Consider the following 26,478-nt stretch of genomic DNA (forward strand, 5'->3'; position numbering starts at 1 on the left):
ATATCTAACATGATAAAAAGCGTCCCAAACTTGTCAGAAGGCCTAAGTTCAAGAGGACTGTCATTTATATAGCTTATATGAACTTTGGCAAGTCATCTTACTAGAGTCTGTTTTCTTAACTGTGAAAAGAAGATAATAATACTTTACATACTTACCATATGGGGTTATTGTGAGGACTATAAAAGGTTCTTGTGGAAAGGATTATAAAAATTTGAGTCTATACTTACTACTGTCAGACATTTTGGTTATTTCCAGTTTTCATCATTATGACTGGCATTGCTATGAACAATGTATTGCTATATACATTTTTTTTTCTTTTAGGTTATTCTTGAAGCATGCTCCCTAAAACAAAATTACTAGATGAAACGATATGAAGTTTTATAGTTTGTAACATGTGAACAATATTTTTAAGGGGGAAAGTCTAGTCTACTTACAAACTTTTTAAACTCCAAATATGAAAAATGTTGTCTTTCTTGCCTTCACACTATTTCTGGCCACACATCTATCACCACTTTTTCTTACAGATGTTTTTAACCCCAGACTTAAATGCAAGTCATGGTATATAATCTCTAGTATGAAATGTCATAAATATAAATAGTATAATTCACCATGGTTGTTTATTTGTTTGTTTTTGGCAAAGTACTCGGGATTAAGTGAGTTGTCTAGGGTCACATAGCTAGTAAATGTTAAGTGTCTCTGGCCACATTTGATCTCAAGTCCTCTTGACTTTAGGGCAATTGCTCTATTCTCTGTGCCACCTAAATGCCCCCACCATGGTCTTTAAATAAAAAGGTAGAACGAAAAGTTTGAAAATGCTAGTTTTCAAAATAACTGACATTTTTATAATAGTGTAAGCTTTACAAAGTACTTTCCTTACAATAACAATAATGTAGAAGGTAGCATAATCATCAGTATCCTGATTTACATAGATGAACACTATAGGCTCAGGAATATTAAGCTGGTAAGTATTAGAGCCTGAGATAAAGCCTAGATCTCCTAGACAAGTCCATCCCCTTTTCCTCTACTCAAAACTACATCTTATGTGAAGGATGAAGGAAGCACACCCTTTCATACTCACTGTACTCTGAACTGCTGTAGAAATAGTTGAGAATACACCAAGTGCTGCACCCATCGGTGAGGTATTTCCATCCTCTTTATTAATGCTGCCTGCTTTGATATTAGGGTCTCCTGTATTTCACAGGGAGAGAAAAGGTTGGAGGAATGGAAACTACATAAATATCAATGGACCCCATACCTTAAAAGGTCTCTTAATAAGTCATCTAGTTTAACCCATCTTACTTTACAGATCAAAAAAATGAAGTTCAGAGAATTACACTGATTCACCCAAGGTCATAGAAAAAGCATGTGGCAGAACAGACTTGAACTCAGAACACAGTAGATATTTAATGAAATTTTGTTGAATTGAACCCAGATCTTCCAATTCCAAATCCAGTGCTTTTTCCACTTTATGTCTTACTAGACAATGAGTTTCATAAGAGCAGTCTCATTCACTCAATCAATAAGCAAATTTATTAACTGCTTATTATTATGTCAGGCACTATGTAAGTTGTGGGGATACAAAAAAAAAAGGTAAAAACAATACCTTACCTCAAATTCAAATAGGAAAGACAACATACACATAAGTCAGTACATATAAAATAAATAAAGAGTAATAGAAGGTAACTTTGGAGAAGGCACACACAGAAGGGGAATGAAGAAAAGCCTTCTACCAGAGGTACCACTTGAAGTAAGTCTTAAAGCAAGTCAGGGATCCAAAAAGAAGTAAGTGAGAAGAAAGAGCATTTGAGGCACAGAAGAGAGCTGGTGCAAATGCCCAGACAGGGAGAGACGGAGCATCATAAGAAACAGAAAGGCAAGTATAGCTGGATTAAGGAGTATGATGAGAGGGGTAATATGTAAGAAACATTTGAAAGTAGGAAGGGGACAGGCAAAAAAGAGGAATTTATATTTGATCCTTGAGGCAAGGGAGCAAGTGAAGTTTACTGAGTTTGGGAGGTGACATGGTCAGACCCACACTTTAGGAAAAACATTTTGGCAGCTGACTCTAAATATGAATTGGAGTGGAGAGAGATATGAGTCAGGAAGTCCAATTACAAGGTTATTGCAATAAATCAGGCAAGTTTTGCATACTTTACAGACTTTCCACTAATAACTACTGCCTTAATTCTTGAACTAAGGCAGTAGTTGCTAGTGGAAAGAGATATGCAAGAAATGTTATAAAGGAAGAAATCACAAGATTTGGTTATTTATTGCCTATGTGATGTGACCAAGAAGGACAGAGATTAAAAAATGGGTGAGTGGGAGATTGACAGTGCCCTTGACAGTAATAGAGAATTTCAAAAGAAGGTTGTATTTTGGGAGAAAATAATGTGTTCTCTTTTGGAACGTATGTTGAGCTTGAAATTCCATCCTAAAAACTCTGTTTAACCACAGTGAATGTGGCCGAATTTCATAAAAAGTAACCTCAAAAGGGTGTATAATTCAAGATGAATGAATTTGCACGAAGAATGAATTTTGTCTGTAAAATGCCCAAGAAGTCATCATCCAGGTTCTGTTAGAATGTCTCTAATGAAGTGGAACTTAACTACCTGGCAAGTAACTAGTTTATATAGCCCTTTATATTTATGGTTTCCCAAAAGTCTTGGTGAAGTTTTAAGCTTTAATAGCTTAAAACTGTCAGTACAATTTTAAGCCAAGCTTAAGAATGAGACTAAGACTTTTGGGACACTCTGTATTATCTCATTTGATCCTCATAATCAACTCTGTGATATAAGTACTACTATTATTTCTAAGTTAAGAAAACTGAGGCAGGATTTAAACTCAGATAGTCCTGACTCAAGTCAATATTCTATCTATGTACCATCAGAGAAATTAGGCTTTTGGGCACCTCTAATAATTAGTAATTTTTTCTTTAATGATCTAAAATCTCCATCTCCATTATCTTTCAACCCTCTGAGGGGCATGCAGAAGAAATATGATCCTTCTTCCACATGACATAAAAATATTTGAATTTATCAACCATGTTTATCCAGACTAAATAAATAACCTCAACTCCTTCACGTGATCTAGCTTCTAGACATTTCGCCACCTTGGCCACCTCTTCTAGATGTATTCCAATTTAATATGGTTATATTAAATTATTCTATTAATTATATTAAATAAATTATATTAAATTAAATACACATACAACTTAAAATATCTTCTTGGAAAAAAATCTTTTTGAAACCAATCACATGGTACTCTGAATATACCAAAATTTAACACAATAAAAATATAATCTATTACTATGATAGTCCATTATTTCCTGTTGCAATAAGTTATTTGCCAAATGAAGGATGACTTTAAGTATTCTGCTTCAACAGAAAAATGCAGTTTCTAACACTTCAGTATACTGACCTGTGTTTTGAGCTTCAGAGGAAATTTCAGTGGGGCTAGGGATGCCAAGGGAAGTCTCTGCTTTCTCAATCACATTTGAAATACCTTGTCCTAATGAGGGAAAATGACACTTCTATTACACATAATATATGTGACCATAGTCACCAAAACTACATAAATAGCAAAACAAACCCAAATTCTAAATGAACCACCCAGATTTTAAAAATCAACACAAATAGGTAGGGCATGCTGAGTATATGCTATTCCAGGTTATCTGGCTTATTCCTTGAAAAACTTAATTCATTTTTTATTTTAATAGGAAGAAGTGATTTTAGGATACTAGGAATTCTTAGATATCAAATTACTGGTAAAAATTCAGTAATCCCTACTATTACAATATGGAACCTATGCAATATTTGGCTAACTTACTAGTCAGCTACCTAATGTGCCAATGTTTTCTTCTTTTAAAAAAATGTTTCACTGAAATCTTTATTTTTATATCACAATCATTTCCTACTATTCTCTATTTCTTCATATAATGAAACTTTTTCCTACAAAGTTAAAGGCACAGAAATCATAAGAATGTTTACACAAAACATAAGCAACAACTAACAAAATGACTTCAGAACTTACCTACAGTAGCTACGGTAGCTGAAGCAGAAGAAAGTAAAGACTTGCCCCAGCTTCCCCAGTATCCCCATCCTGTCTGGGGTACTTCTTTAGAAGTAGGATCCTATTTTTTTTTTTCAAACAAGCAGAAAAGTTAAAAAAAAAAAAAAGAGAGAGAGAGAGATAAGAAATGTGAATATGAATGCCTTCCATTTTTTTCCTTATCTTTCACAGCATACACATATCAAAGGCCTCTTAACAGAACAGCAAGTATAATTATGATTAAAACAACACATACTGCACAAATGACACTTTAAATATCCAAAGCACTTCATACATATACTGATTTGATCAACTAAACAACTCAGGGAGAGAAATAATAACAATAATAGTTAATTTTATATAACACTTAATATATATGGGGAGGCACTGTGCTAAGCATTTTACAATTATTATCGCACTTGATCCACATAACCACCCTGGGAGGTGGGTGCTATTATCATCCCCATTTTACAGATGACAAAACTGAGGGGAAACAGATTGATTTGATACTAATGTAATTTATATTATTTCTCCCACTTTAAAGATGACAACTAAAACTTAGAAATGATTTGCCCAAGTTCACATAGCTAATAAGAAAAGAAACTGATACTAAAACCCAGGTCTTGTGATTCTGATTCTAAGTAGTGTGCTTTTAAATGCTGTTTAGCTGGTCCAGGATTCCTTTAAAAAAATAGCATTTAATTTCTCTACATTATGCAAGATTTCTTAGGTGTGGGGAGATATTAAATAGTGCTTAATAGATGCTTTTTTATGATTCTAAGAAATGTATATATTTGGATTATATATATATATATTTGGATAAATATATATATATTTGGATAAATATATATCATATATTCTTCTTCAGAAGTTTTTTACTTCAAATTATAATGGACACTCTACCTTGCCTACAGACTTTGGTCCTTCATCTGGAGGAACTTCTGAAGTCACAGGCTCACTAGGTGGCTTTATTTCAGGTCTTTTACGAGTAGGGGCAATAGGCTCTGATTCAGACACTTGCTTGGCACTAGGATCAGCAGAATGCAGTTCCTTGTTTGGCCCACTGTTTCCACTCTCGAAACTGGGAATTTCTTCTACTGTTGCCATATTCATGACACCATCATTTTCAGACATGATTAGAACATCTCCTAATAAAAATTATATCCCAAGAACAAAAATCAAGATTTTTTCATTTAACATTATAATATGACTTTTTCTGGGTAAACACTTTTAAAAACCTTTTTTACAACCCATCCACAGTTACAGATATACATATACTTTAGTAACTTCTTTTTCTCCATTGTTAAAGAGGGAATAACAGTTCAAATCTCCCAGGGGAAAGAAAACAATCATGATTCTGAATTGGTATCTACATTTGCAGTTGAGGGAAATGAGGTGACAAGTTTTAATCTATGATAATTTTAGGATGAAAATCAGCTCTTGGATCAAGGATGATAATTTTCCCATCTTATTGTTTGATCTGCTCTGCAATCCATCAAACCTCCCTCCCTCCCCAGAACCTACTCCAACCCCACTACTAAGCACCAAAGCAAAGTTTTGGGGCAAACTATAAAAGCATAGTTTACTTCCAAGGAATTGATATTCCTCTACGGAGGGAGTGATAAAGCAAAGGCACAAAATTAAATTCTACAGACATAAACACTTGAAGTCTGTGAACTGCACAGAATCAGACTCTTCCAAATGGAAGCCACCTGAAAGAAAGGCAGTTTGATGTACAAGCAAAAGCAATTGGCTAGGACTCAAGAAATGCGCAATTTTTTAAGTCTCCACACTACCTATTATATGCCAGTGTCTTATTTTGTTCTTTGAAGCTCAGTTTCCTTTAAAATCTTTAAAATGAAAGTTGACATAAGTGATCTCTACGGTTCCATCCAGCTCTAACAATCCATAAGCATGAGTAATAATGAGTCTGTCACCTATAACCCATCTTGTAGATGTAAATGTTACCTAACATTTAACCCAGTGGCATTTAATTCAATAATTAGAACTATCCAAAAAAGAAGCGGTAGTAAGCTTCTCATCACTGAAGGTCTCTGTGTGGGATGGCTCAGGTCCCTACATAAATCAATTACTCAGAGGCCTCTCAAAGTGATGACAGAAAGTTTATCTACTAGATTCTCGAGAATCGGGACAGTCCTACAGCAGTTCACTTGGAGTAGGAAAGCTGAAGACAAAGAAAAGGCAGTGATTTATATAGACCCTAATGCAAGTCCCTCCCCCCCCCCCCACTGACCATTATTCTCATTAGCTGAGAATATGATCTTGTTCTAGACACGAGATCTAACCAATCCCTTTTGAAATGAAGACATTGAAGAATTAGGTAAACTTTATCCAATCATTGAGACCCTAATGTACTACACAGTTTTATATCCTTATGCGGAATTATTCTGTTCTAAAAGTATAGTAACCTTGAGCCTCTCAGTCTTAACTCAGCCCTGGGAGAAGAACTACAATCTGAGAAGTCTTCACTAAACCTGTCCCACTCATCTCGAAGGAGAGGAGCTCACTCTACAGGACAGTGATGGTGGATAACTGTCCCATTTGGGGACAGTTCTAATTGTTCGATTTTTCCTTCTGAGGACCCAGATTATCTTCCCGTGAAGGGAATGCTTCTTTCCTATAGCTCTCTGGATACTCAGAACCTAAAATAAGCATTTCAACCTCCAGTTTTTGCAGAAGTGAAGTAGAATCCGGCTTGAGAGACAGGAATTAAGGAGTTGAAAAGCAATCCGGGAATCACAGATTCATCACCTGGAAGAGCTGGCTGGGCCCTTAGAGATCACCTAGGTCTTACTCATCGTTTTCAAATAGAGAAACTGAGTCTCGGGGAAGCAAGAGCCTTGCTAGATCGCACAAGTTAAGTCCTAGTGGGTCTCCGCCCAGGAGCAGAATGTTGGCGGGAGGAGGCTCTTAAGGCTGGAGGAAAAGCCCTGGGTTCTAGTCCCGACTTTGCCACTAACTCGCTTGGTGACCCCGGGAAGTGGGCATTCCTCATTTGTAAAATGTTGGGGATTGAAACAGATGCTCTCTAAAGGAAGGGGAGGGGAGAGATGCCAAGGGGAGAGTCTCAGGGTCTCGGAACGCTTCCTTGGCATTTTAGGGGCACACCCTCTCCCCCAAGCCAAGGCGTCATAGATACCCACGAAGGTGCGTGCCCCGCCCCCACACGCACTTCCGTAGCCTTGACGTGCCCGGCCGGCCTCCAGAGGCCGAGATGCTGCCAGCCTCTCTCCCTCCCCACCGCAGACCCCTGCGGGAGGCGGGGCGGTCCCTTATCCACCATCTGCCGCCTCCCACACACCGCGTCCCTTCCCTCTTTTACCATTCTCCTATTCCAGCCTCGCCACCCCAATCCCCCTCCCCGGGGGGGCGGGGGTCCGCACCAAAGAGAGCAGCTGCGGCCGACTAAAGCAACCTCCGACGTCCCGGAAGTGGATTGTCACCTCGGGGAGTCGGAGGGGAGGGAGCGCCTCGCTCCCAGCCCGACTTCCGACCGACCCGCCTTTCCTCTCGCGTAAGTGTTTCCGGGGGCACCGCTGCCGAGGCAGCCGCTGCCGGAAGGAACGTTGTCGGTCCCCCGTCTCCAGGCAGGTCGGTGTTTCTGTTGGGAAGGCGCGGAGGGGGTCAGTTAAAGCCGGTGAGGTAACGGCCGCGGGAGCGCGCGAGCGGAGCGGCGGGAGAGCCCAGGGCCTGCCCTTCGTCCCCCCGGCCCCTCTACCTGCCTGCCTGCTTCTCGTTGGTCTAGCCCAAGCCCGCTCCCCCCTTCCCCTGTGGGGGCAGGGGTGCCTCAGCAGGGGGGACGGCGGAGGTGACCTTCTCTCTGTCTTTCCCACGTCCTCATCCTCCTGCCTCCCTTCGCTTTCATTCTCCCTCCCGCCCCCTTCCCCTGCCTCTCCTTGACTGAACAGTTCTTTGGGGACCAAGTTAGAGAATGATACGGATTGGTCGGTGGTCCCTTGTCAGCGTGACAGGCTGCCTCCCAAAAGCCTGGCCGAGATCAGAGATTTGTTTATTTTTAAAGAAGTCAATGTGGCCAAGATCTGAGGCGTGTTTATTTACTTATTCATTCATATAATTAATTGTAAGGAGCTCAGCCTTTCATCTCCCACCTCCGTGCGCAGGCTGCCCCTCACCTGTCCCTCGGCTTTCTGGGAATCTTTCCTTCCAGACACAGCTCAGGTGTCATCTTATGTGGAAAGCCGTGGGTGCCTCTCCCCACACTTCATCGCATAGATGTGAATCTGTGCCCGTATTTTATCTAAAATAGGAGGGCACTTGTTCATTTTCATTTCTTCTTGTTACCTTGCACGATAGGTGCCATGATGGCTTGAATGGAATGGAGATGTTTGTTAATCTTCCAGGTGCTCTGTTCACAATAGGCATTTAATGTTTGCAGTATTGTATTTCAAGGATGTGTCTAAGTTGTCTTCGAACTGTTTTACTGGTAGAATTACGGTTTTGTAAAACTGGAAGGGACCCTTAGAGATGGCCAGGGGGTCTTTTTTTATGATGCCTAGCTTTCTGGTGAAACTTAGGAACCCCTTCGCAGAATGTTTTTAATGCATAAAACAAAATATGTAGAATTGCAAAGGAAACTAATTATATTGAAATACGATTTTTAAAGATATATTCACAGGACCCAGAGTTAAGAATCCCTGATCTAGTCTAATTCTTTAGTTTTTTTTTTTTAATGAAATCAACATCCCAAATCACTTTGTTAGTGTGTGACAGAGTTAGAACTAAAATCCAGGTCTACACTTACACTTCCAACATGGGCCTACGTTATTTTGCTAATGATTTTTTAAAAATTAGTCAAAAGTCATCAATAAGCAGTAAAAGTTTCCTAGTGTAAGACTGGAGAATATTTTCAGGTGGCAGCAACTTTCTCACCTCAGACTTGACTAGAATTTGGAAAAGAACTTGTCAGAAAAACCTCAGAAGTGGTCACTGTAAGCTGATTACCACAGTAAAATGTTAAATGATCACTTTCTGAAAATAAACTTGAAGAAGCTATAATAACACAACTTTTTTAGTGTGTTGTGATTTTGAAGCAATTTCACAACTTCTGTGGAATAGAACCTTCATTTTTTAAATGACAAAACTAGGACTTAGGAAAGTGAAATAACTTACCATTAGAATAAGTATTATTTCCTTATTTGACAGAGGAAGAAATAATACTTCAGAAAGGTGAGAACTTTGTCTAAGCTCACATTTTTAATAAGTGGAGAGGGAGGAGGGGAATTAAACAAGGGTCTTCTGATTTAAAAATCCTGATCTCCGTGTTTTTTCAAAGCTGTATCTGAAAGCCTCCAAACTGTTAATTCCGAGTGTGAAATTACAAAAGAATTGTTTGGAAACCTTTTTTTTGGCTGATTAGCCATAGCCAACTCTCTGTGACCCCATTTGAGGTTTTATTGACAGAGATACTGGAGTAGTTTGCCATTTCCTTCCCTAGCTGATTTTACAGATGAGGAAACAGGTTAAGTGACTTCCCAGAGTCACATAACAAATAAGTGTCTGAATACCTGACTCCAGGAAGGGCAGTCTAACCACTTCCCCATCGAGAACATACCAGTTACCTTCTACAAAGTTTCCCAAACCAGTCAATCTCTTAAGCACTTATTAAACACTCATGTGCCAGGCACCATGCTGAGCACTGGGATACAAAGGAAGGTAAAAAGAGTCCCTGCTCTCAGGGAACTAGCAGTCTGATGGGGGAGGCAATAGGCAAACAACTATGTGCAAACAAAATATAAACAGAATAAGTAGGAAATAATCAATGGAGGAAAGGCACTAGAATTAAGAGGGCTCAGGAAAGACTTCCTGTAGAAGTTGGGATTTCAGTAGAGACTTGAAGCCGGGATGGAGAGATGAGAAGGGAAAGCACTCTAAAGGGGACCAGCCAATGAAAATGCCCAGAGCTGTAAGGTGGAGTCTCTTTTGAATAAAGGGAAACTAGTATCACTGGGTTAAAGGGAGGGGCATAAAGTATCAGAAAACTGGAGGGGGGGTAGATAGGTTATAAAAAGCTATTAATGCCATCAGAAAGAAAATGTATATTTGATCCTAGAGGTGATAGTGAGCCACTGGAGTTTATTGAGTAGAAGAGGGTGAGGGGTGCAATATTCTCAGATTTGTACTTCAGGAAAATCACTTTGACAGCTAAGTGGAGGCATGGGCTAGATTGAAAGATTTGTGGCAGATAGATCAACCAGTAGGCTATTGCTGTAGTCCAGGCCTGAGATAATGGGCCTGTCAGGGTGGTTGCAGTGTGAGAAGGGAAAAAAAGGGGGTATATGGAAGAGATGGTTAAAAGGATAAAATTGACAGGCACTGACTACAGATTGAATATGGGTCATTTGGGGGTGGGGAGAGATGTGAAGGTAAGAAATTGAGGATGACACCTAAATTGAGAGTCTGGGTGATTGGGAGGATAGCAGTACACCCTCAACAGTAATAAGAAAACGAGGAAGCAGGGAATGTCTGTGGGGAAAGATAAGTTCAGTTTTAAACATGTTTGAGTTTAATATGTCTGGAATATTCAGTTCAAGATGTCCAGTAGGCAATTGGAGATGCTAGCCTGGAGGTTGAGGCAAAGATTAGGCCTAGATCAGTAGGTTTGAGAATCATCAGTATAAAGATGACGCTTGAATCCTTGGGAGCCGGTGAGATCATGGGAGTGAGGTAGTATAAAGGAAACAAAGGAAATATCACAAGGCATAGTCCTGTGGGATTTGTGAGTCTTCTGGTATCACCTGGATAGAAACCCAGGAAAAGAGACTTAGGAGTGGTCAGATGGAGTAAGGGAACCCAGACAGAGGAGTGTCACAGAGACCTAGAGAGAAGAGAATATAAAGGAAAAAGTGATCAGCAGCGTCAGAGGCTACAGAAAGGTCCAGAATGGTGGAGATTGGGAAAAGGCCATTAGATTAGACAAGATTTCAGAAAACTTTAGAGAGAGTAGTTCCAGTTGAATGAAAACTAGACTGTAGGGGGTTAAAAGTGAGAGGAAAAGAAATGGGGACATCTATTATTGTCCAGTCTTCTGGAGTTTAGCCTTAAAAGAAGGAGAGATAGGAAGTGATAGCTGGTAGAGATTGATGAATAAAGTGCTGATTTCTTTCTGAGAGACATGGGCATATTTGTACCCAGTAGACAAGGAGAAGTTGGAAATTAAATAGAGCCTGGAATTACATATTCCAAAGTATTTGGAGGCTTAAAAGAATCTTGGCAACTGTGAATTTTTCTTGAATCATGTCTGCAAACATCAGTTTTCCTAACCAATTGTGTTTACTAAGCCACCAGAAACAGAAATTAGTCATGTTACTTCCTTGTTTTTAGTTTTTCAGAAAGGAAATGTTTTTAAAGTTGGCAAAAATAGGAATAGGAAAATCTGTATAGAATAAAAGCTTTAGATTCCTTTCATCTTTTCAATAAGTTAGCTTAATCAGAGTTGCCCTCCAAGGTTAAAATATTCTGCATTTTTATTTTATTTATTAAATTATATTTAATTCCATTATACTTGGAAGAAAAAATTTAATTGTTGGTGCAATGCTCATCATTTTACTCTTGTTAACATACGGCAAGTAAGATAAAATATTTGCAGAGTAACTTGGAATATCAGAACAAGTTTAGCCCAGCTACTGTTAACTATTTACAAACTATGTTTTGACTTTCTTTATGAAACCGGGTTTCTTCTATGATAACTATATCTCAAGTATTTTCATAAATGTGTATAATATCTGTAAATATTTATAAAAATAGTTATGAAAGGTTTCCAGTTTAGAAATTTTTTGCTTTCCAAAGGTTTGTTACTCAAAGAGAGGTTAGACTCACTCTGTGTAGCTCTAGTACAGAGAATTAGAACCGCTGAGTTGATGGCAGATTTTCAGTATAAAAAACTTGTAAGTCTTAACAAGTATAGTTGTCCAGAACTATAATAGGCTGCCAGTTTAGAAAATGGGGTCTCTGTCTCTGAAGGTGTGCAAGGAGAAGAGCAGGGTGAAAAATTGTTAGGAATCTTGTAGAGGGGGTTCGGGCATTAGACATGAGGTTACATTCATTAAGCACTTACCAGAACTTGACACTCACTAGCTGTGTGACCTTGGACAAGTCACTTAACCCCAATTGCCTCATCCTGGGTCATCTCCAGTCATCCTGATGAATATCTGGTCACTGAATTCAGATGGCTCTGGAGGAGAAGTGAGGCTGGTGACCTGCACAGCCCTCCCTCACTCAAAACAAAGTCAGGTGCATGTCATTAATTCTCTGATGGCATGGTCTTCTTCGGCAATGAAGGATGAACACATATACACACACCAGAACTAGTTCAGTGTTTACCAATCTAAACTATACTACAGATGGATAAACTATTTAAATTTTCTGCAGTGAACTGTTCTTTATTCTGGAACTTCAGACTAATGTTTCTCTGGGTTAAGTAAGAACCAAGAGGTAAAGAGGGAGGAAAGACCCAAGCCAATGGGGAATAATTTTATTTAACTTTATGGGTTTTAGAAAATACGAATCTTTTCATACACACATTAAAAATTTGCCAGGGTTAATGGTTAAACAATTAGATAATCCCTCAGGTTCCTTCTAATTCTCAAATTTTATGATTCATGTTAATTGTTTAGAACTCAAAATAAGCTTGTTTTTGTTAAATTTTGCAGTAGGGTTTTTTCTACTATTTTTCATTGCAAATATAGGCTATTTCTGATATATTTTAGGTTAAATAGGCTTTTTTTGAAATAACAGGAGAAACTAACTAGCATTTATAATAATTCATATGAGTTTGAATTCTAAACAGCAGATATTGAGGGGACCACCATTCTTCCAGTCACCCAGGATCACAACCTCAATGTCATCTTCAACTCTTCCCTTTGATCTCACTTATTTAATCTGTTTACACATATTGTTGCTTCTGCCTTCACAATAGCTCTGGTATACGTTTCCTTCTCCACATAGCCACCATCCTGGTATAGAGCTTCATCGCCTCACTCCTATGCTATTGCAGTAACCTTCTAGTTGGTCATGTTTCATTTCTCTCTCCCTTCCAGTCCATCTTCTACTCTGCTTTCAAAGCGATTCCCTAAAGGGCAAGTCAGATCAGCTTCCTATTAACTCCAGGATCAATTATAAAATCTACTTGTCTTTTTAAAGCTTTTTAGAGCCTGGCCTCTTCCTACTTTTCCAGATCCTCTTTTTTATTCTATTCAATATTTTCTGCAAGCCAGGGACAATGGCCTGCTTGTTTGCCCTCACGGGGACATTCCATAGACTGCATGTCTTTTCCTTGGCTTTTCTCAGTACCTGGAATGCTCTCTCTCCTTACCCCTAATTCCTCTAGCTCAGCTCAAATCCCTTTTTGTGCAGCAAGCCCACTAGTGCCTTCCCTCAAAGATTATCTTCCATTTAAACTATATCTTATGTGCATGATTTTTTTGCATGTTATCTTCCACATTAGAATTCAAGCTTCTTGAAAGCAGAATCCTGAGTGCTTACTCAGTTGTCTGGCACAGAGTAAGCAAAAAATGCTTATTGATAAGCTCATTTCTTAGTTTCATTAGCTTTACTGTTTTAAAAATTCACAACTAGTCTAAAATAGACTTCTAATAGAAAAAGATAGGAAGAGATTTGTCTGAAGTAACTACACAGTATGAAAGGAAATAGAGAATTCGGTTCAACAAACATTATATCTGAGGTCTTTTCTTGTTCTAATGCTCTATGGTTATATTAAGTACCTACTGTATGCATAACACTTCAGTAAGCATGAGGTACAAAGAATTATAAAACATGTCCCACCTCTCACTTCTGGTATCTCTGCCATCATGGAACTTACAGTCCAGTAGAAAGAATAGGATGTTCACATATGGAGGCAGGAAATTAAAGAGGCAACATGGGAATGTATAGGTAAGAAAGCTTTGAGCTGTGCTTGAAAAGAAGTGGAGAAATACATCTAGTGAGGGGCATAAAGGGATGGGAGGGGAAAGACCATTCCCGTTCTTCATCTTGGCTGGCAAATGGCATTATTGAAATAGGAAGCAGACAGGAAGTACAAGCACTGTATGTATGCAATCAGTTGTTCTTATGCTTAGGACATTTTCAGGACAGGTTTTCATAAGCATTTGGCTTCCCTTACTCTTCCTTCCCACCCCCATCTTCCCTCACAGCTGAGGCTAAGAGAGGTGAAATAACATACAACGGAAGCAAATGAAAGAACCAGGATAGGAATCCTCTTAACTCCTTTAAGTTCAGCACCCTCTATAGCACCACATTGCTTCACCATTTACCATATCATTACAGTCAAACTCCTGGAAATGCCAATTATGAATAAATGCAACCCGAAGCACTCTTTTTTCCCATCTGAATTCCAGGCTATGGTTAACTAGAAAAGACCGACCTTTTTCTTCCTACAGTACTGCTTTTCTCTTGATTTTTCATTTTCAGCTAGAGCTTCCTGCCCAGTCCACAAGTGGCAAGGAAGTTGGCGAGGGCAGAACTTCAAAGGAAAGAAAAGTTTCCTAGGATAGGAAAGTATGATTGTAGACCTTGAGCTTGGAATTTGTTATTTCTCTGTTGCAAATGTTATAAATATATTCATTCCTGATTAATGGAAAAACTAAAAATATCTATGCTCCTAGGATTTTTGTGAAATGGAACTTTATAACTTCGGAAAACAGTAAATATTTGCGTATATTTTATATGTAACTTTCTTCCTAAATCAAAGAGTGAGACAATTTGAACTACTGCATTATTTATTCTTAATATGTTTATGTATTTAAATAATTCATTGCTATGGTTATGAAAAACACTTCTGTTGATACACCATCAGATGGCAAAGGTGTAGTTTCATAAAATATCGTTATTCTAAATATTTTATCTGGCATTTGGTTCCCATTATATAGATTTTTGTTACAGTGAAATAGAATTATAGAATCATAAATTTTTTTTTAACCTGGAAGGGACCTTCAAGATGAAATTCATTCAGCCTGCATGATGAAACTGACCAAAATTCACAGAGCCTATTAGCAGACAGAGTCAGCACTGTGAATTTTAGAAACAGTCTTAGATCTGAAAAGGACTTTTGAAATCTTGTATTTCAACCCTCTCATTTTACAGATGAAGAAATTGAGGCCCAGAGAGAAACTGTACAAGGTCACACAGGTAGTGGGAAAACCAGATTTAGAATCCAATTTTCCTGAATGCATTGATCTTCCTACTATACCACGCTGCTTTTCTATAGTGAGATTTTTCTTTCTCCTTTGACTCTTCTTATACTACCAAGTGTCTGTGCCACTTACTTTGAGTACTTCATATTAATATTTCTGGAAGTTTTATAATTGTCATCCCATTGTACCTTCAGTGGTTCCTTGGTACCTACTGAATATGAAGTATATACTCTTGATCTTTGTGTTCAAAGAGATACAAAATGACTACAATATGACTCTAGATTACGTTTTCAGCCTTATCTCAAACTGCTTCCTTTCATGTAAAACACTCCCTGTACCACTTTACCTTTGCTCTTGCTCTTCCCTATTCCCACACATGCCCTTACATCCCTCCCTCTTCTCTACCCAATGTCTGCTTCATACTTCATAGCTATATTTAATGTCTATTTCAAATACATTTCTTCTGTAAGCCTTCCCTAAACTTCTGTAGCCACAATATTTTAAATTCTCATACCCTTCGCATTACTTTAATTTGTATTTTGTTTTTCTGGGTAGATGTCACCCGTGCATGGTCCCTTGAAGGCTAGTAGCACATCTCTGTATTTGTCACTATTGCACACTATAGGTGCTTACTTTTTATTAAATGATTGATAGATATATCTTGGTCTTCTAAAATTTAATTACGGTTTTCTTCTAGGTTAGTTCCTGGTCATCTCTGTTAAACTCGAAGTTTTCCAAGTACATTTGGGATGCATCTTTTCCCCAGGAAACTGTAATGTTGAGAAATAGATGTACTCCTGTGATGACAATACACATGCTCTAGCTTCCTATTCAACTTTTTGATTAAGGCTCCAAATTCAATGAAAAGCAAAAGTTCTTTCTAATTTCTCATGAAGCCACACTACTGCTTGTTCACTTTGGTGGTGAGTGCTATCATTCCTGCTGCATTTTTCCTGGATGATATAGAATACAATGGAACAATAGCAGTAGAAGCAAATCATACCACTTACAATGTCTCCTTTCAACCAACCTTTGAAATCTCATCTAATTCCCACACAAGCGGTGATTTCGTCATAGCCAAAGAGGGAACCAGTGTTTTGATTGAATGTCTTCTCACCACCAGCCATTATGAAGACATTCTTTGGTACAATTCCAAAGGGCTGTTGCTTGATCAAGAAGGAGGAGGTAAGCAGTGCTAAACTTTGATCTGTTTTACTCTATTCAGCTTCAGGTGCCTATTATGAAATAGCATATGGAAAATGTACAGATAAAACCTAAGGAACATTTGAAACAATTATGAAACCTTGAAAAGCAGGAATATGTGGGGAGGAAGTAAAGTGCTAAACTTGGGAACAGGTACTCAAGGTATATATTCTCTTCATCCCAGCAAAAATGTACAGGGTTAATAATATTCCTTATGGAAGACAGTTTGTTGCTAGACATGCTTCCTTCTGGACAAAACCCTTTAGTAAGTAACAAAAATAATAATAAAAGTTATTTTGTCCTGTTAATAGGCATCTTGTTGCCTTAGAATTGGCAGCTTGAGTGTTAGTAATCCCAAGAATATCCTGGGAAGAGAGAAGCACATATACCCAGTTTTACAGTGATGCACTCTAGACTAGCAAGGGAAGCTGGGATGTCTGGCCCTGAGAAGTTATCTTCCTCTTCTACAAGACTTTTCTTGATATTCCTCTGCTATCAAAGGAGCTTCTGAACGGTTTGCATTTCCTCTTTGAATTCCACAACCATAGCTTGAATGTTATCCACTTAATGCAAGATTGTCTAAGGGAAAGACATTATAATCATTTACAGTGAAGAAAAGGTAGGAAATAAAAAGGAAGTGACCAATTGTTTTATATTGTAGATAGACTAAAAGGAAATGTAGCAGGAAGGAACTAGGTTAAACATAAGTGAAAATGTCATAAATTATAAATAAAGTATTTAAATAGCCTTGAAATGGGCTGCCTTAGGAGATTATTTAACTAGCTTCCCAGGAGAGTTTTAAGATAGTCATCTCTGTGAAGGGGCTTCCCACCTGGAAGCAGGAAGATGGTCCTAGGCTGCTCTAAGATTTTATAATACTTTTGCAAATTTGACAAGGGATATTCCCTTTCCTTTTTTGTCATTTCCCTTCATCTTTTAAAACTATACAAATACAGTGTTAATGAAATAGATTATTTCTTTTGCTGAACTCACTGTAGTTTTAATGAAACCACCATTTTAATGTAGAACATTGTTTCCCTACCAGTACTCACTTGGGTCTCTGCTCAAGAAAGAATAGCAAGAAATTAAACTGCTGTATCCCCCAAAATAAACATGTTACTCCTGGGATATAAAGGTTAAATTCTGAGCTCCTAAGCAAAATTTTCAGAAAGGTTTCTCTCCCTGCCACCCAAAGTGTTATTTGCCAAGTAACCGTCTTTCAGTTTCCTCCTCCACCCCCATCATGCAAAGTATCCTGACCTAGAAGTTGTGTCCATAGAGAAAGAAAAGATAGCAAACAATAGGAATTTAATCCTCATTTTCAAAACTTTCCCTTTTTAAATTGCAGCCAGCAAGGGAACTGATTTGCACAAAGTTAGAGGTTTTGACTCTGATAGGATTCCATATTACCAACAAAACCCAGGAGGAAGAGACAGAAAAAGAAATTCCATTAAAAGACTTTAGGCATTGTAAAATACTTGGGAGTCTACCTATGAAGACACACTCAGGAACTATATGAACACAACTACAAAACACTTCACACAAAGAAAGATCTAAATATGAATTGCTCATGAATAGGCCAAACCAATATAATAAAAGTGACAGTACTCCTTAAATTAATCTACTTTTAATTTACTTAATTTACCATACCAAACAAACTACCAAAGAATTACTTTATAGAGCTAGAAATAATAAAATTCACCCAGAGGAACAAAAAGTCAAGAATATCAAGAAAATCAGGGAAAAAAATGTTAAAGGGACCTAGTAGTACCAGATGTCATACTCTTATTACAAAGTGGTAATCATCAAACAGATACTGGATATGATAGAATGGTTGTTCAGTGGAATAGATAAGCAAGTGAACAGTCACCTGGTAATTGGTAAACCCCAAAATCCCAACTTTGGGTGCAAGAACTCACTATTTAGCAAAAACTGGTAAGCAAACTAGAAAATATGACAAACTAGGCATAAACCAACATCACAAAATAAGGCCTAAATGGATTTATGATTTTGACATAATACTATCATAAACAAGTTAAGGGAGCACAGAAGAAATTACTTGTCAGATCTGTGGATAGAGAAAGTATCCATGATCAAACAAGAGAGATATTCACAGGAGGTAAAATGGATAATTTTGATTAAATAAAAGATTTTTTGCACAAAGCCAGTGCAGCCAAAATTAGAAGAAAAGTAGGAAACTGGGGAGAAATTTTTATAGCAAATCTCTCTGATGAAGGTCTCATTTCTCAAATACATAGAGAGCCAATCTATATTTATAAAAATAAGAACCATTCCCTAGTTGAAAAGTGGTCAAAGCTTATAAACAGAAAGTTTTCAGAGGAAGAAATAAAAACTATCAGTAGTCATATAAAAACTGTTAGCTACTAATAAAGAAATGCAAATTAAAGCAAGTCTAATGTCCCACCTCATACTCATCAGACTGACTGAGATGACAAAATAGGAAAATGACAAATATTAGAGGGAATGTAGGAAAATAGGGATACTAAATCACTGTCAGTGGAGCTTGTAAACTATTCCAGCCATTCTGGAGAACAATTTGGAATTATGCCCAAAGGACTATAAAACTATACATACCCCTTTGACCCAGCAATACCATTCCTGGGTCTATACCCCAAGGAGATAAAAGGAAAAGAATCCATCAGTTCAAAAATATTTATAGCAGCTCTTTTTGTAGAGGCAAAGAATTAAAAGCTGAGGGGATGCTCTTCAATTTGGGAATGACTGAACAAGTTATGAATGTAATGGAATAATACTATTGTACTGTGAGAAATGATGAAGGGGGTAGTTTCAGAAAAAGCTAAGAAAACTTATATGGACTCATACAAAGTGAAATGAGCAGAACCAGAACAATGTATACAGTAACTGCAATATTGTAACGTGATTAACTGTGAAAGACTTGGCAATTCTGATGAAAAATGTTATCTCTACTTCCAAAGAGAGAATTGATGAACTCAGTACAGATTGAACCATATCTTTTTCCTTTATTTTTCTTCTTTTTGCTTTCAGAAGATGGTTAATGCAGAAATATGTTCTGCAAGACTTAATATGTATAACGGGTATCACATTTCTTGCCTTTTCAACGGGTGGTTTAAGGGAACAAGAGAATTTGGAACTGAAAAAAACTTTAAAAATATAGTGTTCCTAGGAAAAGAAGAATAGGATTTTACTAACTAGTAAACTTAAGTAAAAAACTAGAGTAATAGAACAGAACACTGGATTTGCTATCTGAGGACTTAGATTAGAATCCTGACTTTGATGCTTATAAGCTAACTATGTGTGACCTTGGGCAAGTTACTTCTCTGCTCAGGACCTCAATTCCCTCATTTATACATGGGTGGAAAGTTGGACCGAATGTTTTTTTGTGTTTTTTTGATGGCAGTTTAACTTTGTTAGTCGGGAGAGCTGGGGAGAATAGGACATTGCCCTGAAAAAAGTCACTTGTGATAAAAGCATTAGTTCTGGCTGTGCTGAATAAAAGGGAGATGGGGACCTGGTTGGCTGGTGGCTGCAAAGCTTGACTGTCCTGATGGTTGCATCTGTACAGGAAGCTGGGGTGTGGCCTAACCCAGGGGTTGGGTACAGAGCCTGGGGGTGCATGGGGCGCATAGAAGACAAACTAGAGAAATCAGATTTCTGGTTAGCATATTCCAGCTGTTTTTGAAGAGACAAGGCATTACCAGGTTGCAGGAACCCTGTTTGTGTGGGCTGGTAGTGGCTGTGTACTGCATAGAACTGTGGCTGAGGTTGGGACAGGTACTGAATAGCAGGAAAAGCTAAAGGAGCTCTGAGCTGTTGGCTGGGACCATAACCTGGTTGAGTAGGTCCATAGTGAGGTGGGAGCTGGGCTGCCCCATAGGCCCCTCCTGGGCTACCCTGGAATTGCCTATGTTCTGAGATTCCTGGAAAAGCTGTTGACCTCACAAAATGACAGGTCTTGAGCATTTGGGGTCCAAATATCAGCTTGGCCCTGTCAGCAGACATAAGAGTTCCTGGTCTTCTGTGTCCTCCAGGGCTACCCTGCATGCTGAGAAGATGTGTCCCTGTGTGCACAGCCAGACTTTGTTGGTATGCTGCAGATGTAAGTGTTGTCAGGTCACTTTGCTCCTTACAGTGCTTTTTCTCCTCCTCATTTAAAACTTTCTTGAACTTATAGAAGAGCTGGTATGTCTCCTCTTATAGGGCCAGGAGCTTCTCTTGCAGTTTAAGGATCTGTTCTTTGGTCTCTTCCAGTGACATCCTTTCTTTCATTTCCTTTTTCTTTCTCCTTTTCTGTTCTATCATCTTGTCTACCTCCTCTTTCTCTTGTCTCTTCCTCTCCTGCTCCATCATTATGTGTCAATAGATGCAATGCCCTGGACCTGGCATTAGAGATCTTGGGTTATTCCAGAAGGGCCAGCATGGTGAGCTGCAGGGTGCTGTCACACAGACTGGGGGTACAGATCCTGAGACTTGATCACTGACAATCCAGTCCCAGAAATGAATCTGGTCACCCTGCAGAAATCTGGTTTGTTGAGGGATAATCATTATCACAGAGATGTAGCGGGGATTCCACCAGTGGAAGGGGGAACCTGTGGAAATGAGATGGGAAGACCAGGTTCCACTGTGATCTGGTAGCCAGGTAAGGTTTCGGGGGGGAGGGTGGGAAGGCAGACTGAGCTCCCTGTTCCTGGGAGGGAGCACAGGCCCCCACCTGGGCGGGGCCCAGATGTTCTTTCTAGAGCCTATGATCCAGTAGACAACTCCAAAGTAGATATTAGTTTCAGAGTACATGGTCAGCTATCTCAAATCTTCCTAAAATGTTTGTTTTCTTTTGATAGCTACTATTACATGTAATAGCTAAGCCAACTTCTGAAGGGGAAGAGGGAACCTTTAAGAAATAATTTCTTCAGAGCTTAGAATTTGACTATTAGGAGAACTTCTGTCCCCTTTTTCTTCCATTACCATATTTAAAGAGAGGGTCAGCTCCCAGTCAGGTTTTCTCCTATGTAAACAACAAGGATGGCCTTCAGAACAACTCTGTCTGGGTATCTCTGAAGGCTTTAAACAGTTCTGCAACAATAGCAGAGTCTCCAAGTCCTCGTTGTCTCAAAGGAATTGTTCCTGAGTAAGACTGTACAAATCAGGTCTTAGTCACAGAAGGCAGCTATCACCTCCTCATCCCTTCTTCCTCTTTTTTTCTTTGTCCTTCCCATCTCACTCTGTGTTGTCCCTTTTATTTCCTCCTTCATCAACCTAGTCAGGTAACCTAGTCAGTGTTCCATGCAAGGCTCAAAGTTCAGAGGGAAAAAGTAGAATTTTAAGGAATGATGGTCACATTCATAGCTTCATACTCTTTGATGTGTTTTTTCTTAACAAGTAGATGAAGAGAGAGATTTTTAAAATAAACATAAAGCCAGGCAAAAGTGTGGCAAAACTAAAGACAGTTCCAACATTTTTTACTCTTGCCATTTATTTGTACCTAAAACAGTCTGTGCTTTCTAGAGATTAAGAAGTCAGGTGAAAACTATTGAAAAAATCAATCTAAATTGTCATGTCCTTCTGAGAACTGTGTAGCACAGTTGCCATACTTTGCAACTACCCTCAGAGTTGTAATGGATCTTAGAGGTCACCACGGCCAGCTCTTTTCCAAAATCCCCAGAAAATGATCTTATAGCAACAACTCCAGAAAAGTCATTTCCTCTCAAGGCCACTTGTTCTTTTATTGACTAGTTTTAATTGTTAGGAATTTCTAATGTATCTATCTGAAATCTGCCTTCCTTGAATTTTTACCTTTTGCCTTTAGTTTTCTACTCCATCACCTTTCCCCTACTCCACCAGTCTCACAGAATAAATTAGTACCCTCTTACAAATGATAGACCTTCAAACTGATGTTCTCTTCTACCATCACCCGACCCCCATATCTACTCTGTGCTAATCATCCTCAGTTTCTTTAGCTACTTGTGAAGGTATGGAATCTGTATGTGTAACTCATATGTATGTCTACATCCATTAGTTCGATCTTTAGGTGAAATGTGACCTAGAGTTAAAATAGCTTTTATTCCACCTGCTAGGCTGCTTATTCACAGTGACTTATGGACAGGCAGTTGTTTTGTATTTCAGCTCTTGGTGACATTAAAAAACACAACATGTCCAGAGAGGACAACCAGAATGATGAAGAGGCTTTAAACCATAACCAGAGGAAGGTCATTTGAATGACCTAAAGATATTTACTCTGGTAAGAAAAGATTTAGGTGGAATATGATTTCTGTCATCAAATATTCAAATAACTTCCATGTAGAAGCAAGATTAGATTTCTTCTTAGCCCCAGTTGGTAGAGCTAGGACTGGTGCATATGAAGTTAGAGGTAGCTAGATTTCTGCTCAATATACAAGAATTTCCTTACAGTGAAAACTGAGCATGGGCTTCCCCATCCCTAAAAGTCTTCAAGAGGATGATAACTGTTACTTGCTCTGAAAGAGATCTTGCTTGAGGTGGAGTAGATGGAATAGATGACTTCTAAAATCACTTCCAGCTATGAAATTTTATAAATTCTGCTAAAATTATGTAATTTATATTTTGAAAATAGTATAACCTGCTTTAAAAAATCAATTTCATAATCAGAATCTTTTTCTAAGAAAATCACCTGTAGTCTTTACTGTCTGTGTCAGAACAGTCTGCTGAAAACTGAGTCATATCAGTGATATTGACCTGAAAAAAGGCTTAGTCTCTGATATATCAAGTCAAATCATTTTCTTTGGGTAGACAATCTAACAATTTTCTAAGTTTCAAAAAAATGTGAAAACTGCAAATTATTCTCATTGTCGAGCAATGAAGCATCTGGTAGCTACAAAAATTACTAGCCTGAAGGAATCACATTTTTAGTTTGTGGTCAGATTTTCATTTGTCTTATGCCAGGTTTCTTTTTCAGCCCAGTTCATAAATCCATGGTTTATATTATTCAAACAACACTTCCTTTGGGTAGAATATTTTCCTGAAGAACTTTTTGTATTACAATATAACTTTTAAAAAATTTACTTGTTCTTATTACACTTTATGATACCATTTTTTTTTTAAATTTCCTCTTGGGTTACTAGGTGGAAAATGGCTGATCTTCAAAAACCACCTGAATATTACCAGCGTAACCTTTGGTGACCGTGGGCTTTATACTTGCCTAGTCACCTCTCCAGTCCATGCCTCTTACTCTGTCACCCTAAGAGTTATCTTCACTTCAGGAGACATGAGCATCTATTACATGATTGTTTGCCTGATTGCCTTCACAATAACGCTTATCTTGAATATTACACGCCTGTGCATGATGAGTAGCCACCTTCGAAAGACTGAGAAAGCCATCAATGAATTCTTTAGGACAGAAGGTGCAGAGAAGCTTCAGAAGGCCTTTGAGATTGCTAAGCGTATTCCCATCATTACTTCAGCCAAGACCCTGGAACTGGCCAAAGTTACACAGTTTAAGACCATGGAGTTTGCCCGCTATATTGAAGAACTGGCAAGAAGTGTTCCTCTTCCACCTCTCATTCTTAACTGTAGAGCATTTGTAGAGGAGATGTTTGAGGCAGTGCGAGTGGATGATCCTGATGACTTGGGAGAAAGAATCAAAGAAAGACCAGCCCTCAGTGCCCAAGATGGTATCTATGTTATCACTTCAGATATTGGGCGTAGTAATTCACCAGAAGGAGATTCAGAGGATGGCTCTCTGAATGAGCAGGGTCAGGAGATAGCAGTCCAGGTTTCTGTTCATCCTCAGTCAGAAACTCAAAGCATTGGTACAGATTCTCATAACAGTTGTCATTCCAGTCCATCTGAAGAGGTAGGATCACCTGAATTCAACTCTGGGTGCAAAGATGGGGCATCTGAAATTAACCTTTGATCTCTTCTCACCACAAAGGGGAAGGTATCTAGGAGAACACCTGTCTCTGTCAACAATGACAGAAATTACTGGACTTTTTTGCAGAATGAAAATTGCCAAATTAAATGGGGGGAAACACAAATTTTTTTCTTGTTTGATATTCATGGATATCAGCTCCCCAAATTTTATTCAGGCATAGACTCCTAGAATTTTAGAGCTGCAAGAGATCTTAGAAATCAGTGTGCCACAGTGAAAAATCAGACTAGAAGTCACAAGACTCTTAGAATTGTAGTCCTTGTTGCCCTTCTATTGATTAGTTCTGTAGCCACAAACAATTAATTTACCTCTCCAGGCCTCTGTAAAAATAAGAGGATCAAACTAGATGATCCCTAAGCCACTTTCAAACTCTAGAATTCCTTTAGCCATCATCTGTAAACCAGCAAGATCTTTCAGACATCCCAATAAAAAATCCTTCCCTGACTCTTTCACTACCAGTTTAGAGAAGGGACTAGATCTTGACTTTGTTCCTAATGCCATGATGCCAAGAGATAGGATTTAGGAGGGTTTTGGGGTTTTTTTCCCAAATATTTTATCACATGGATAGTGAAATTGCATGATCTTGGTTAAATCTGTATGATGAACTGTGCTTATATATTTGTTAATATACAGATAAAATACACAGATAAAATGGGAAACTTAATTTTAATCCACGAATAAATTACTCTGAATAAGTTGCCCCCATTTGATAGGTATCTTTTTTAGGTTACTATTTAATGCATTGAAGTAGTCATTTACAAAATAGTTTATTCACAAAGGTAATTTCACCTGAAAAATATTTTCTTTGAACAAGATACAGTATCCAGCTGCCTTCTTTCTCTGGTGTAAATCATGAGATATAAAGATTTTAAAATAATTTTTCAGACAACTTTTTTTCAGGTATTCTAAGCTTTGGAAAAAATTGTGTGGGAGAAGTCCCATTCTAATCAAGAACATGGAACCAATTTTTCAGTCTTTGAAAATCTGTAGAATATCTCTCCTTAGTCATTTAAATATGGCAATGAAGATTGTCTTTCCACGTCTTCTGTCAACCTTCACCCCTCAAATTATACTCCTATTTGAATTTGGAGACAGGATTGCATTAGTGACCAATTAGAAGATGAGTGGTTTGCCAAGGAGTCATAAGCCTTTAATAAAAAAGATAATAAAGTCTGTGTTATGTTTACTTTGATATTTCAAAGAGTCAATTATTCCATTAATGTGTATATATCTTCCACCAACACATGGTTGCTGTGGCCACAGAAATTCATTACCTGGAAAACCAGCCTTTTGATAATAAGCCTTTCCTGAATTTCCTGGGCTTATTGATACATAATCTGTCAGTGGTCCCTTTCAGCTCAATAGAACCTGCTGTGGGGCTACTAGGTTTGGTTTTAAAGGATCCAGGCTCACCTCCATGACATAGTGAAGCCATGGCATTAGGATTTTACTGGGAGTCAATTGTATTACTGTATAAAAATAAAATGCCAGTTGGTCTTGGAATTATCTCAAAGCATGAATTTTATGATGTGGGATTTGTGGTTCAGCTGTTTATATGAACCATTCAGATTGCATTTCTTGTTTGAGATGTGGTGTTATTATTTCAGTTCCAGAAAGTACAGTGCCACATAATTTTAAGAACTTGGCAAATAAATGCCTTTCAGTACCTCACATTTCTCTCATTTGGCTTCCAATTATTGAAACATACCTGAAAAGAATGTTTCATAAGAGGAACTTTTAAAGAAGATGTGATCAGAATTTAATTTCTGGTTTCAGGAGGGTAGAAAAAAAAAAATAACCTGATAAATTTCATTGTTCCATTTGTCTTGCTTCATCAGGAGTAACCCATCTGCCCTAGACAGGAATAGATCCACGCACAGTTTGTATCAGATGCCATTAAGGATAAAAAGAGATGATGTAGCCATTTCTGAACCAGTGAAAATTTAGTGAAAGATTGGGTACTAGCTGATAGACCTATAAAATCTAAAAAAAAATTTTTCCCACGTATTTTTTTCCCCATATATTTGGCCATGGGCCAAAGGTTTTTGTTTTTGAACATCTGAAAGTTTCAGAACACTTCTGTTTTCCCACTATTACCCTAATGTTAGAAGAATTTTTTTAAATGCTTTTTTTTAGGTG

General features: G+C 38.2%; 2 protein-coding genes across 8 annotated transcripts in view; one reads left to right on the forward strand and one right to left on the reverse strand.

Moving 5' to 3' along the window:
- The window catches only part of FAM114A2 (family with sequence similarity 114 member A2), a 33,899-nt gene extending 26,315 nt beyond the window's left edge, over positions 1–7,584 (reverse strand). Inside the window, exons 1-5 of one of the 4 annotated variants that reach the window (XM_072630791.1) lie at positions 7,452–7,584; positions 4,951–5,195; positions 4,030–4,129; positions 3,418–3,507; positions 1,079–1,188 (exon numbers count right to left, since the gene is read on the reverse strand). In XM_072630791.1, the coding sequence (XP_072486892.1) occupies positions 1,079–1,188; positions 3,418–3,507; positions 4,030–4,129; positions 4,951–5,181 (531 nt within the window). In that variant the 5' untranslated portion in view covers positions 5,182–5,195; positions 7,452–7,584. Of the gene's footprint in view, positions 1–1,078; positions 1,189–3,417; positions 3,508–4,029; positions 4,130–4,950; positions 5,196–6,819; positions 7,185–7,390 lie in introns of those variants that run through there. The other 3 variants (XM_072630790.1, XM_072630792.1, XM_072630793.1) reach the window with 3 other exon arrangements.
- Positions 7,571–25,525, forward strand: MFAP3 (microfibril associated protein 3). 4 transcript variants are annotated; one of them, XM_072630797.1, is made up of 4 exons: positions 16,272–16,421; positions 20,471–20,538; positions 22,560–22,674; positions 23,534–25,525. In XM_072630797.1, the coding sequence occupies exon 4, from the start codon at positions 23,677–23,679 to the stop codon at positions 24,322–24,324; it is 648 nt and encodes a 215-aa protein (XP_072486898.1). In that variant the 5' UTR covers positions 16,272–16,421; positions 20,471–20,538; positions 22,560–22,674; positions 23,534–23,676; the 3' UTR covers positions 24,325–25,525. The 4 variants fall into 4 exon arrangements, with proteins under 4 accessions (XP_072486895.1, XP_072486896.1, XP_072486898.1 ...); XM_072630794.1 differs by lacking the exons at positions 20,471–20,538; positions 22,560–22,674 and adding an exon at positions 7,571–7,659 and having other exon boundaries at positions 15,934–16,421; XM_072630795.1 differs by lacking the exons at positions 20,471–20,538; positions 22,560–22,674 and adding an exon at positions 7,637–7,710 and having other exon boundaries at positions 15,934–16,421.
- The last annotated feature ends 953 nt before the right edge of the window (positions 25,526–26,478 follow it).

This window comes from Notamacropus eugenii, chromosome 1 (genome assembly GCF_028372415.1).
Source record: "Notamacropus eugenii isolate mMacEug1 chromosome 1, mMacEug1.pri_v2, whole genome shotgun sequence".
Taxonomy (NCBI): Eukaryota; Metazoa; Chordata; class Mammalia; order Diprotodontia; family Macropodidae; genus Notamacropus; species Notamacropus eugenii.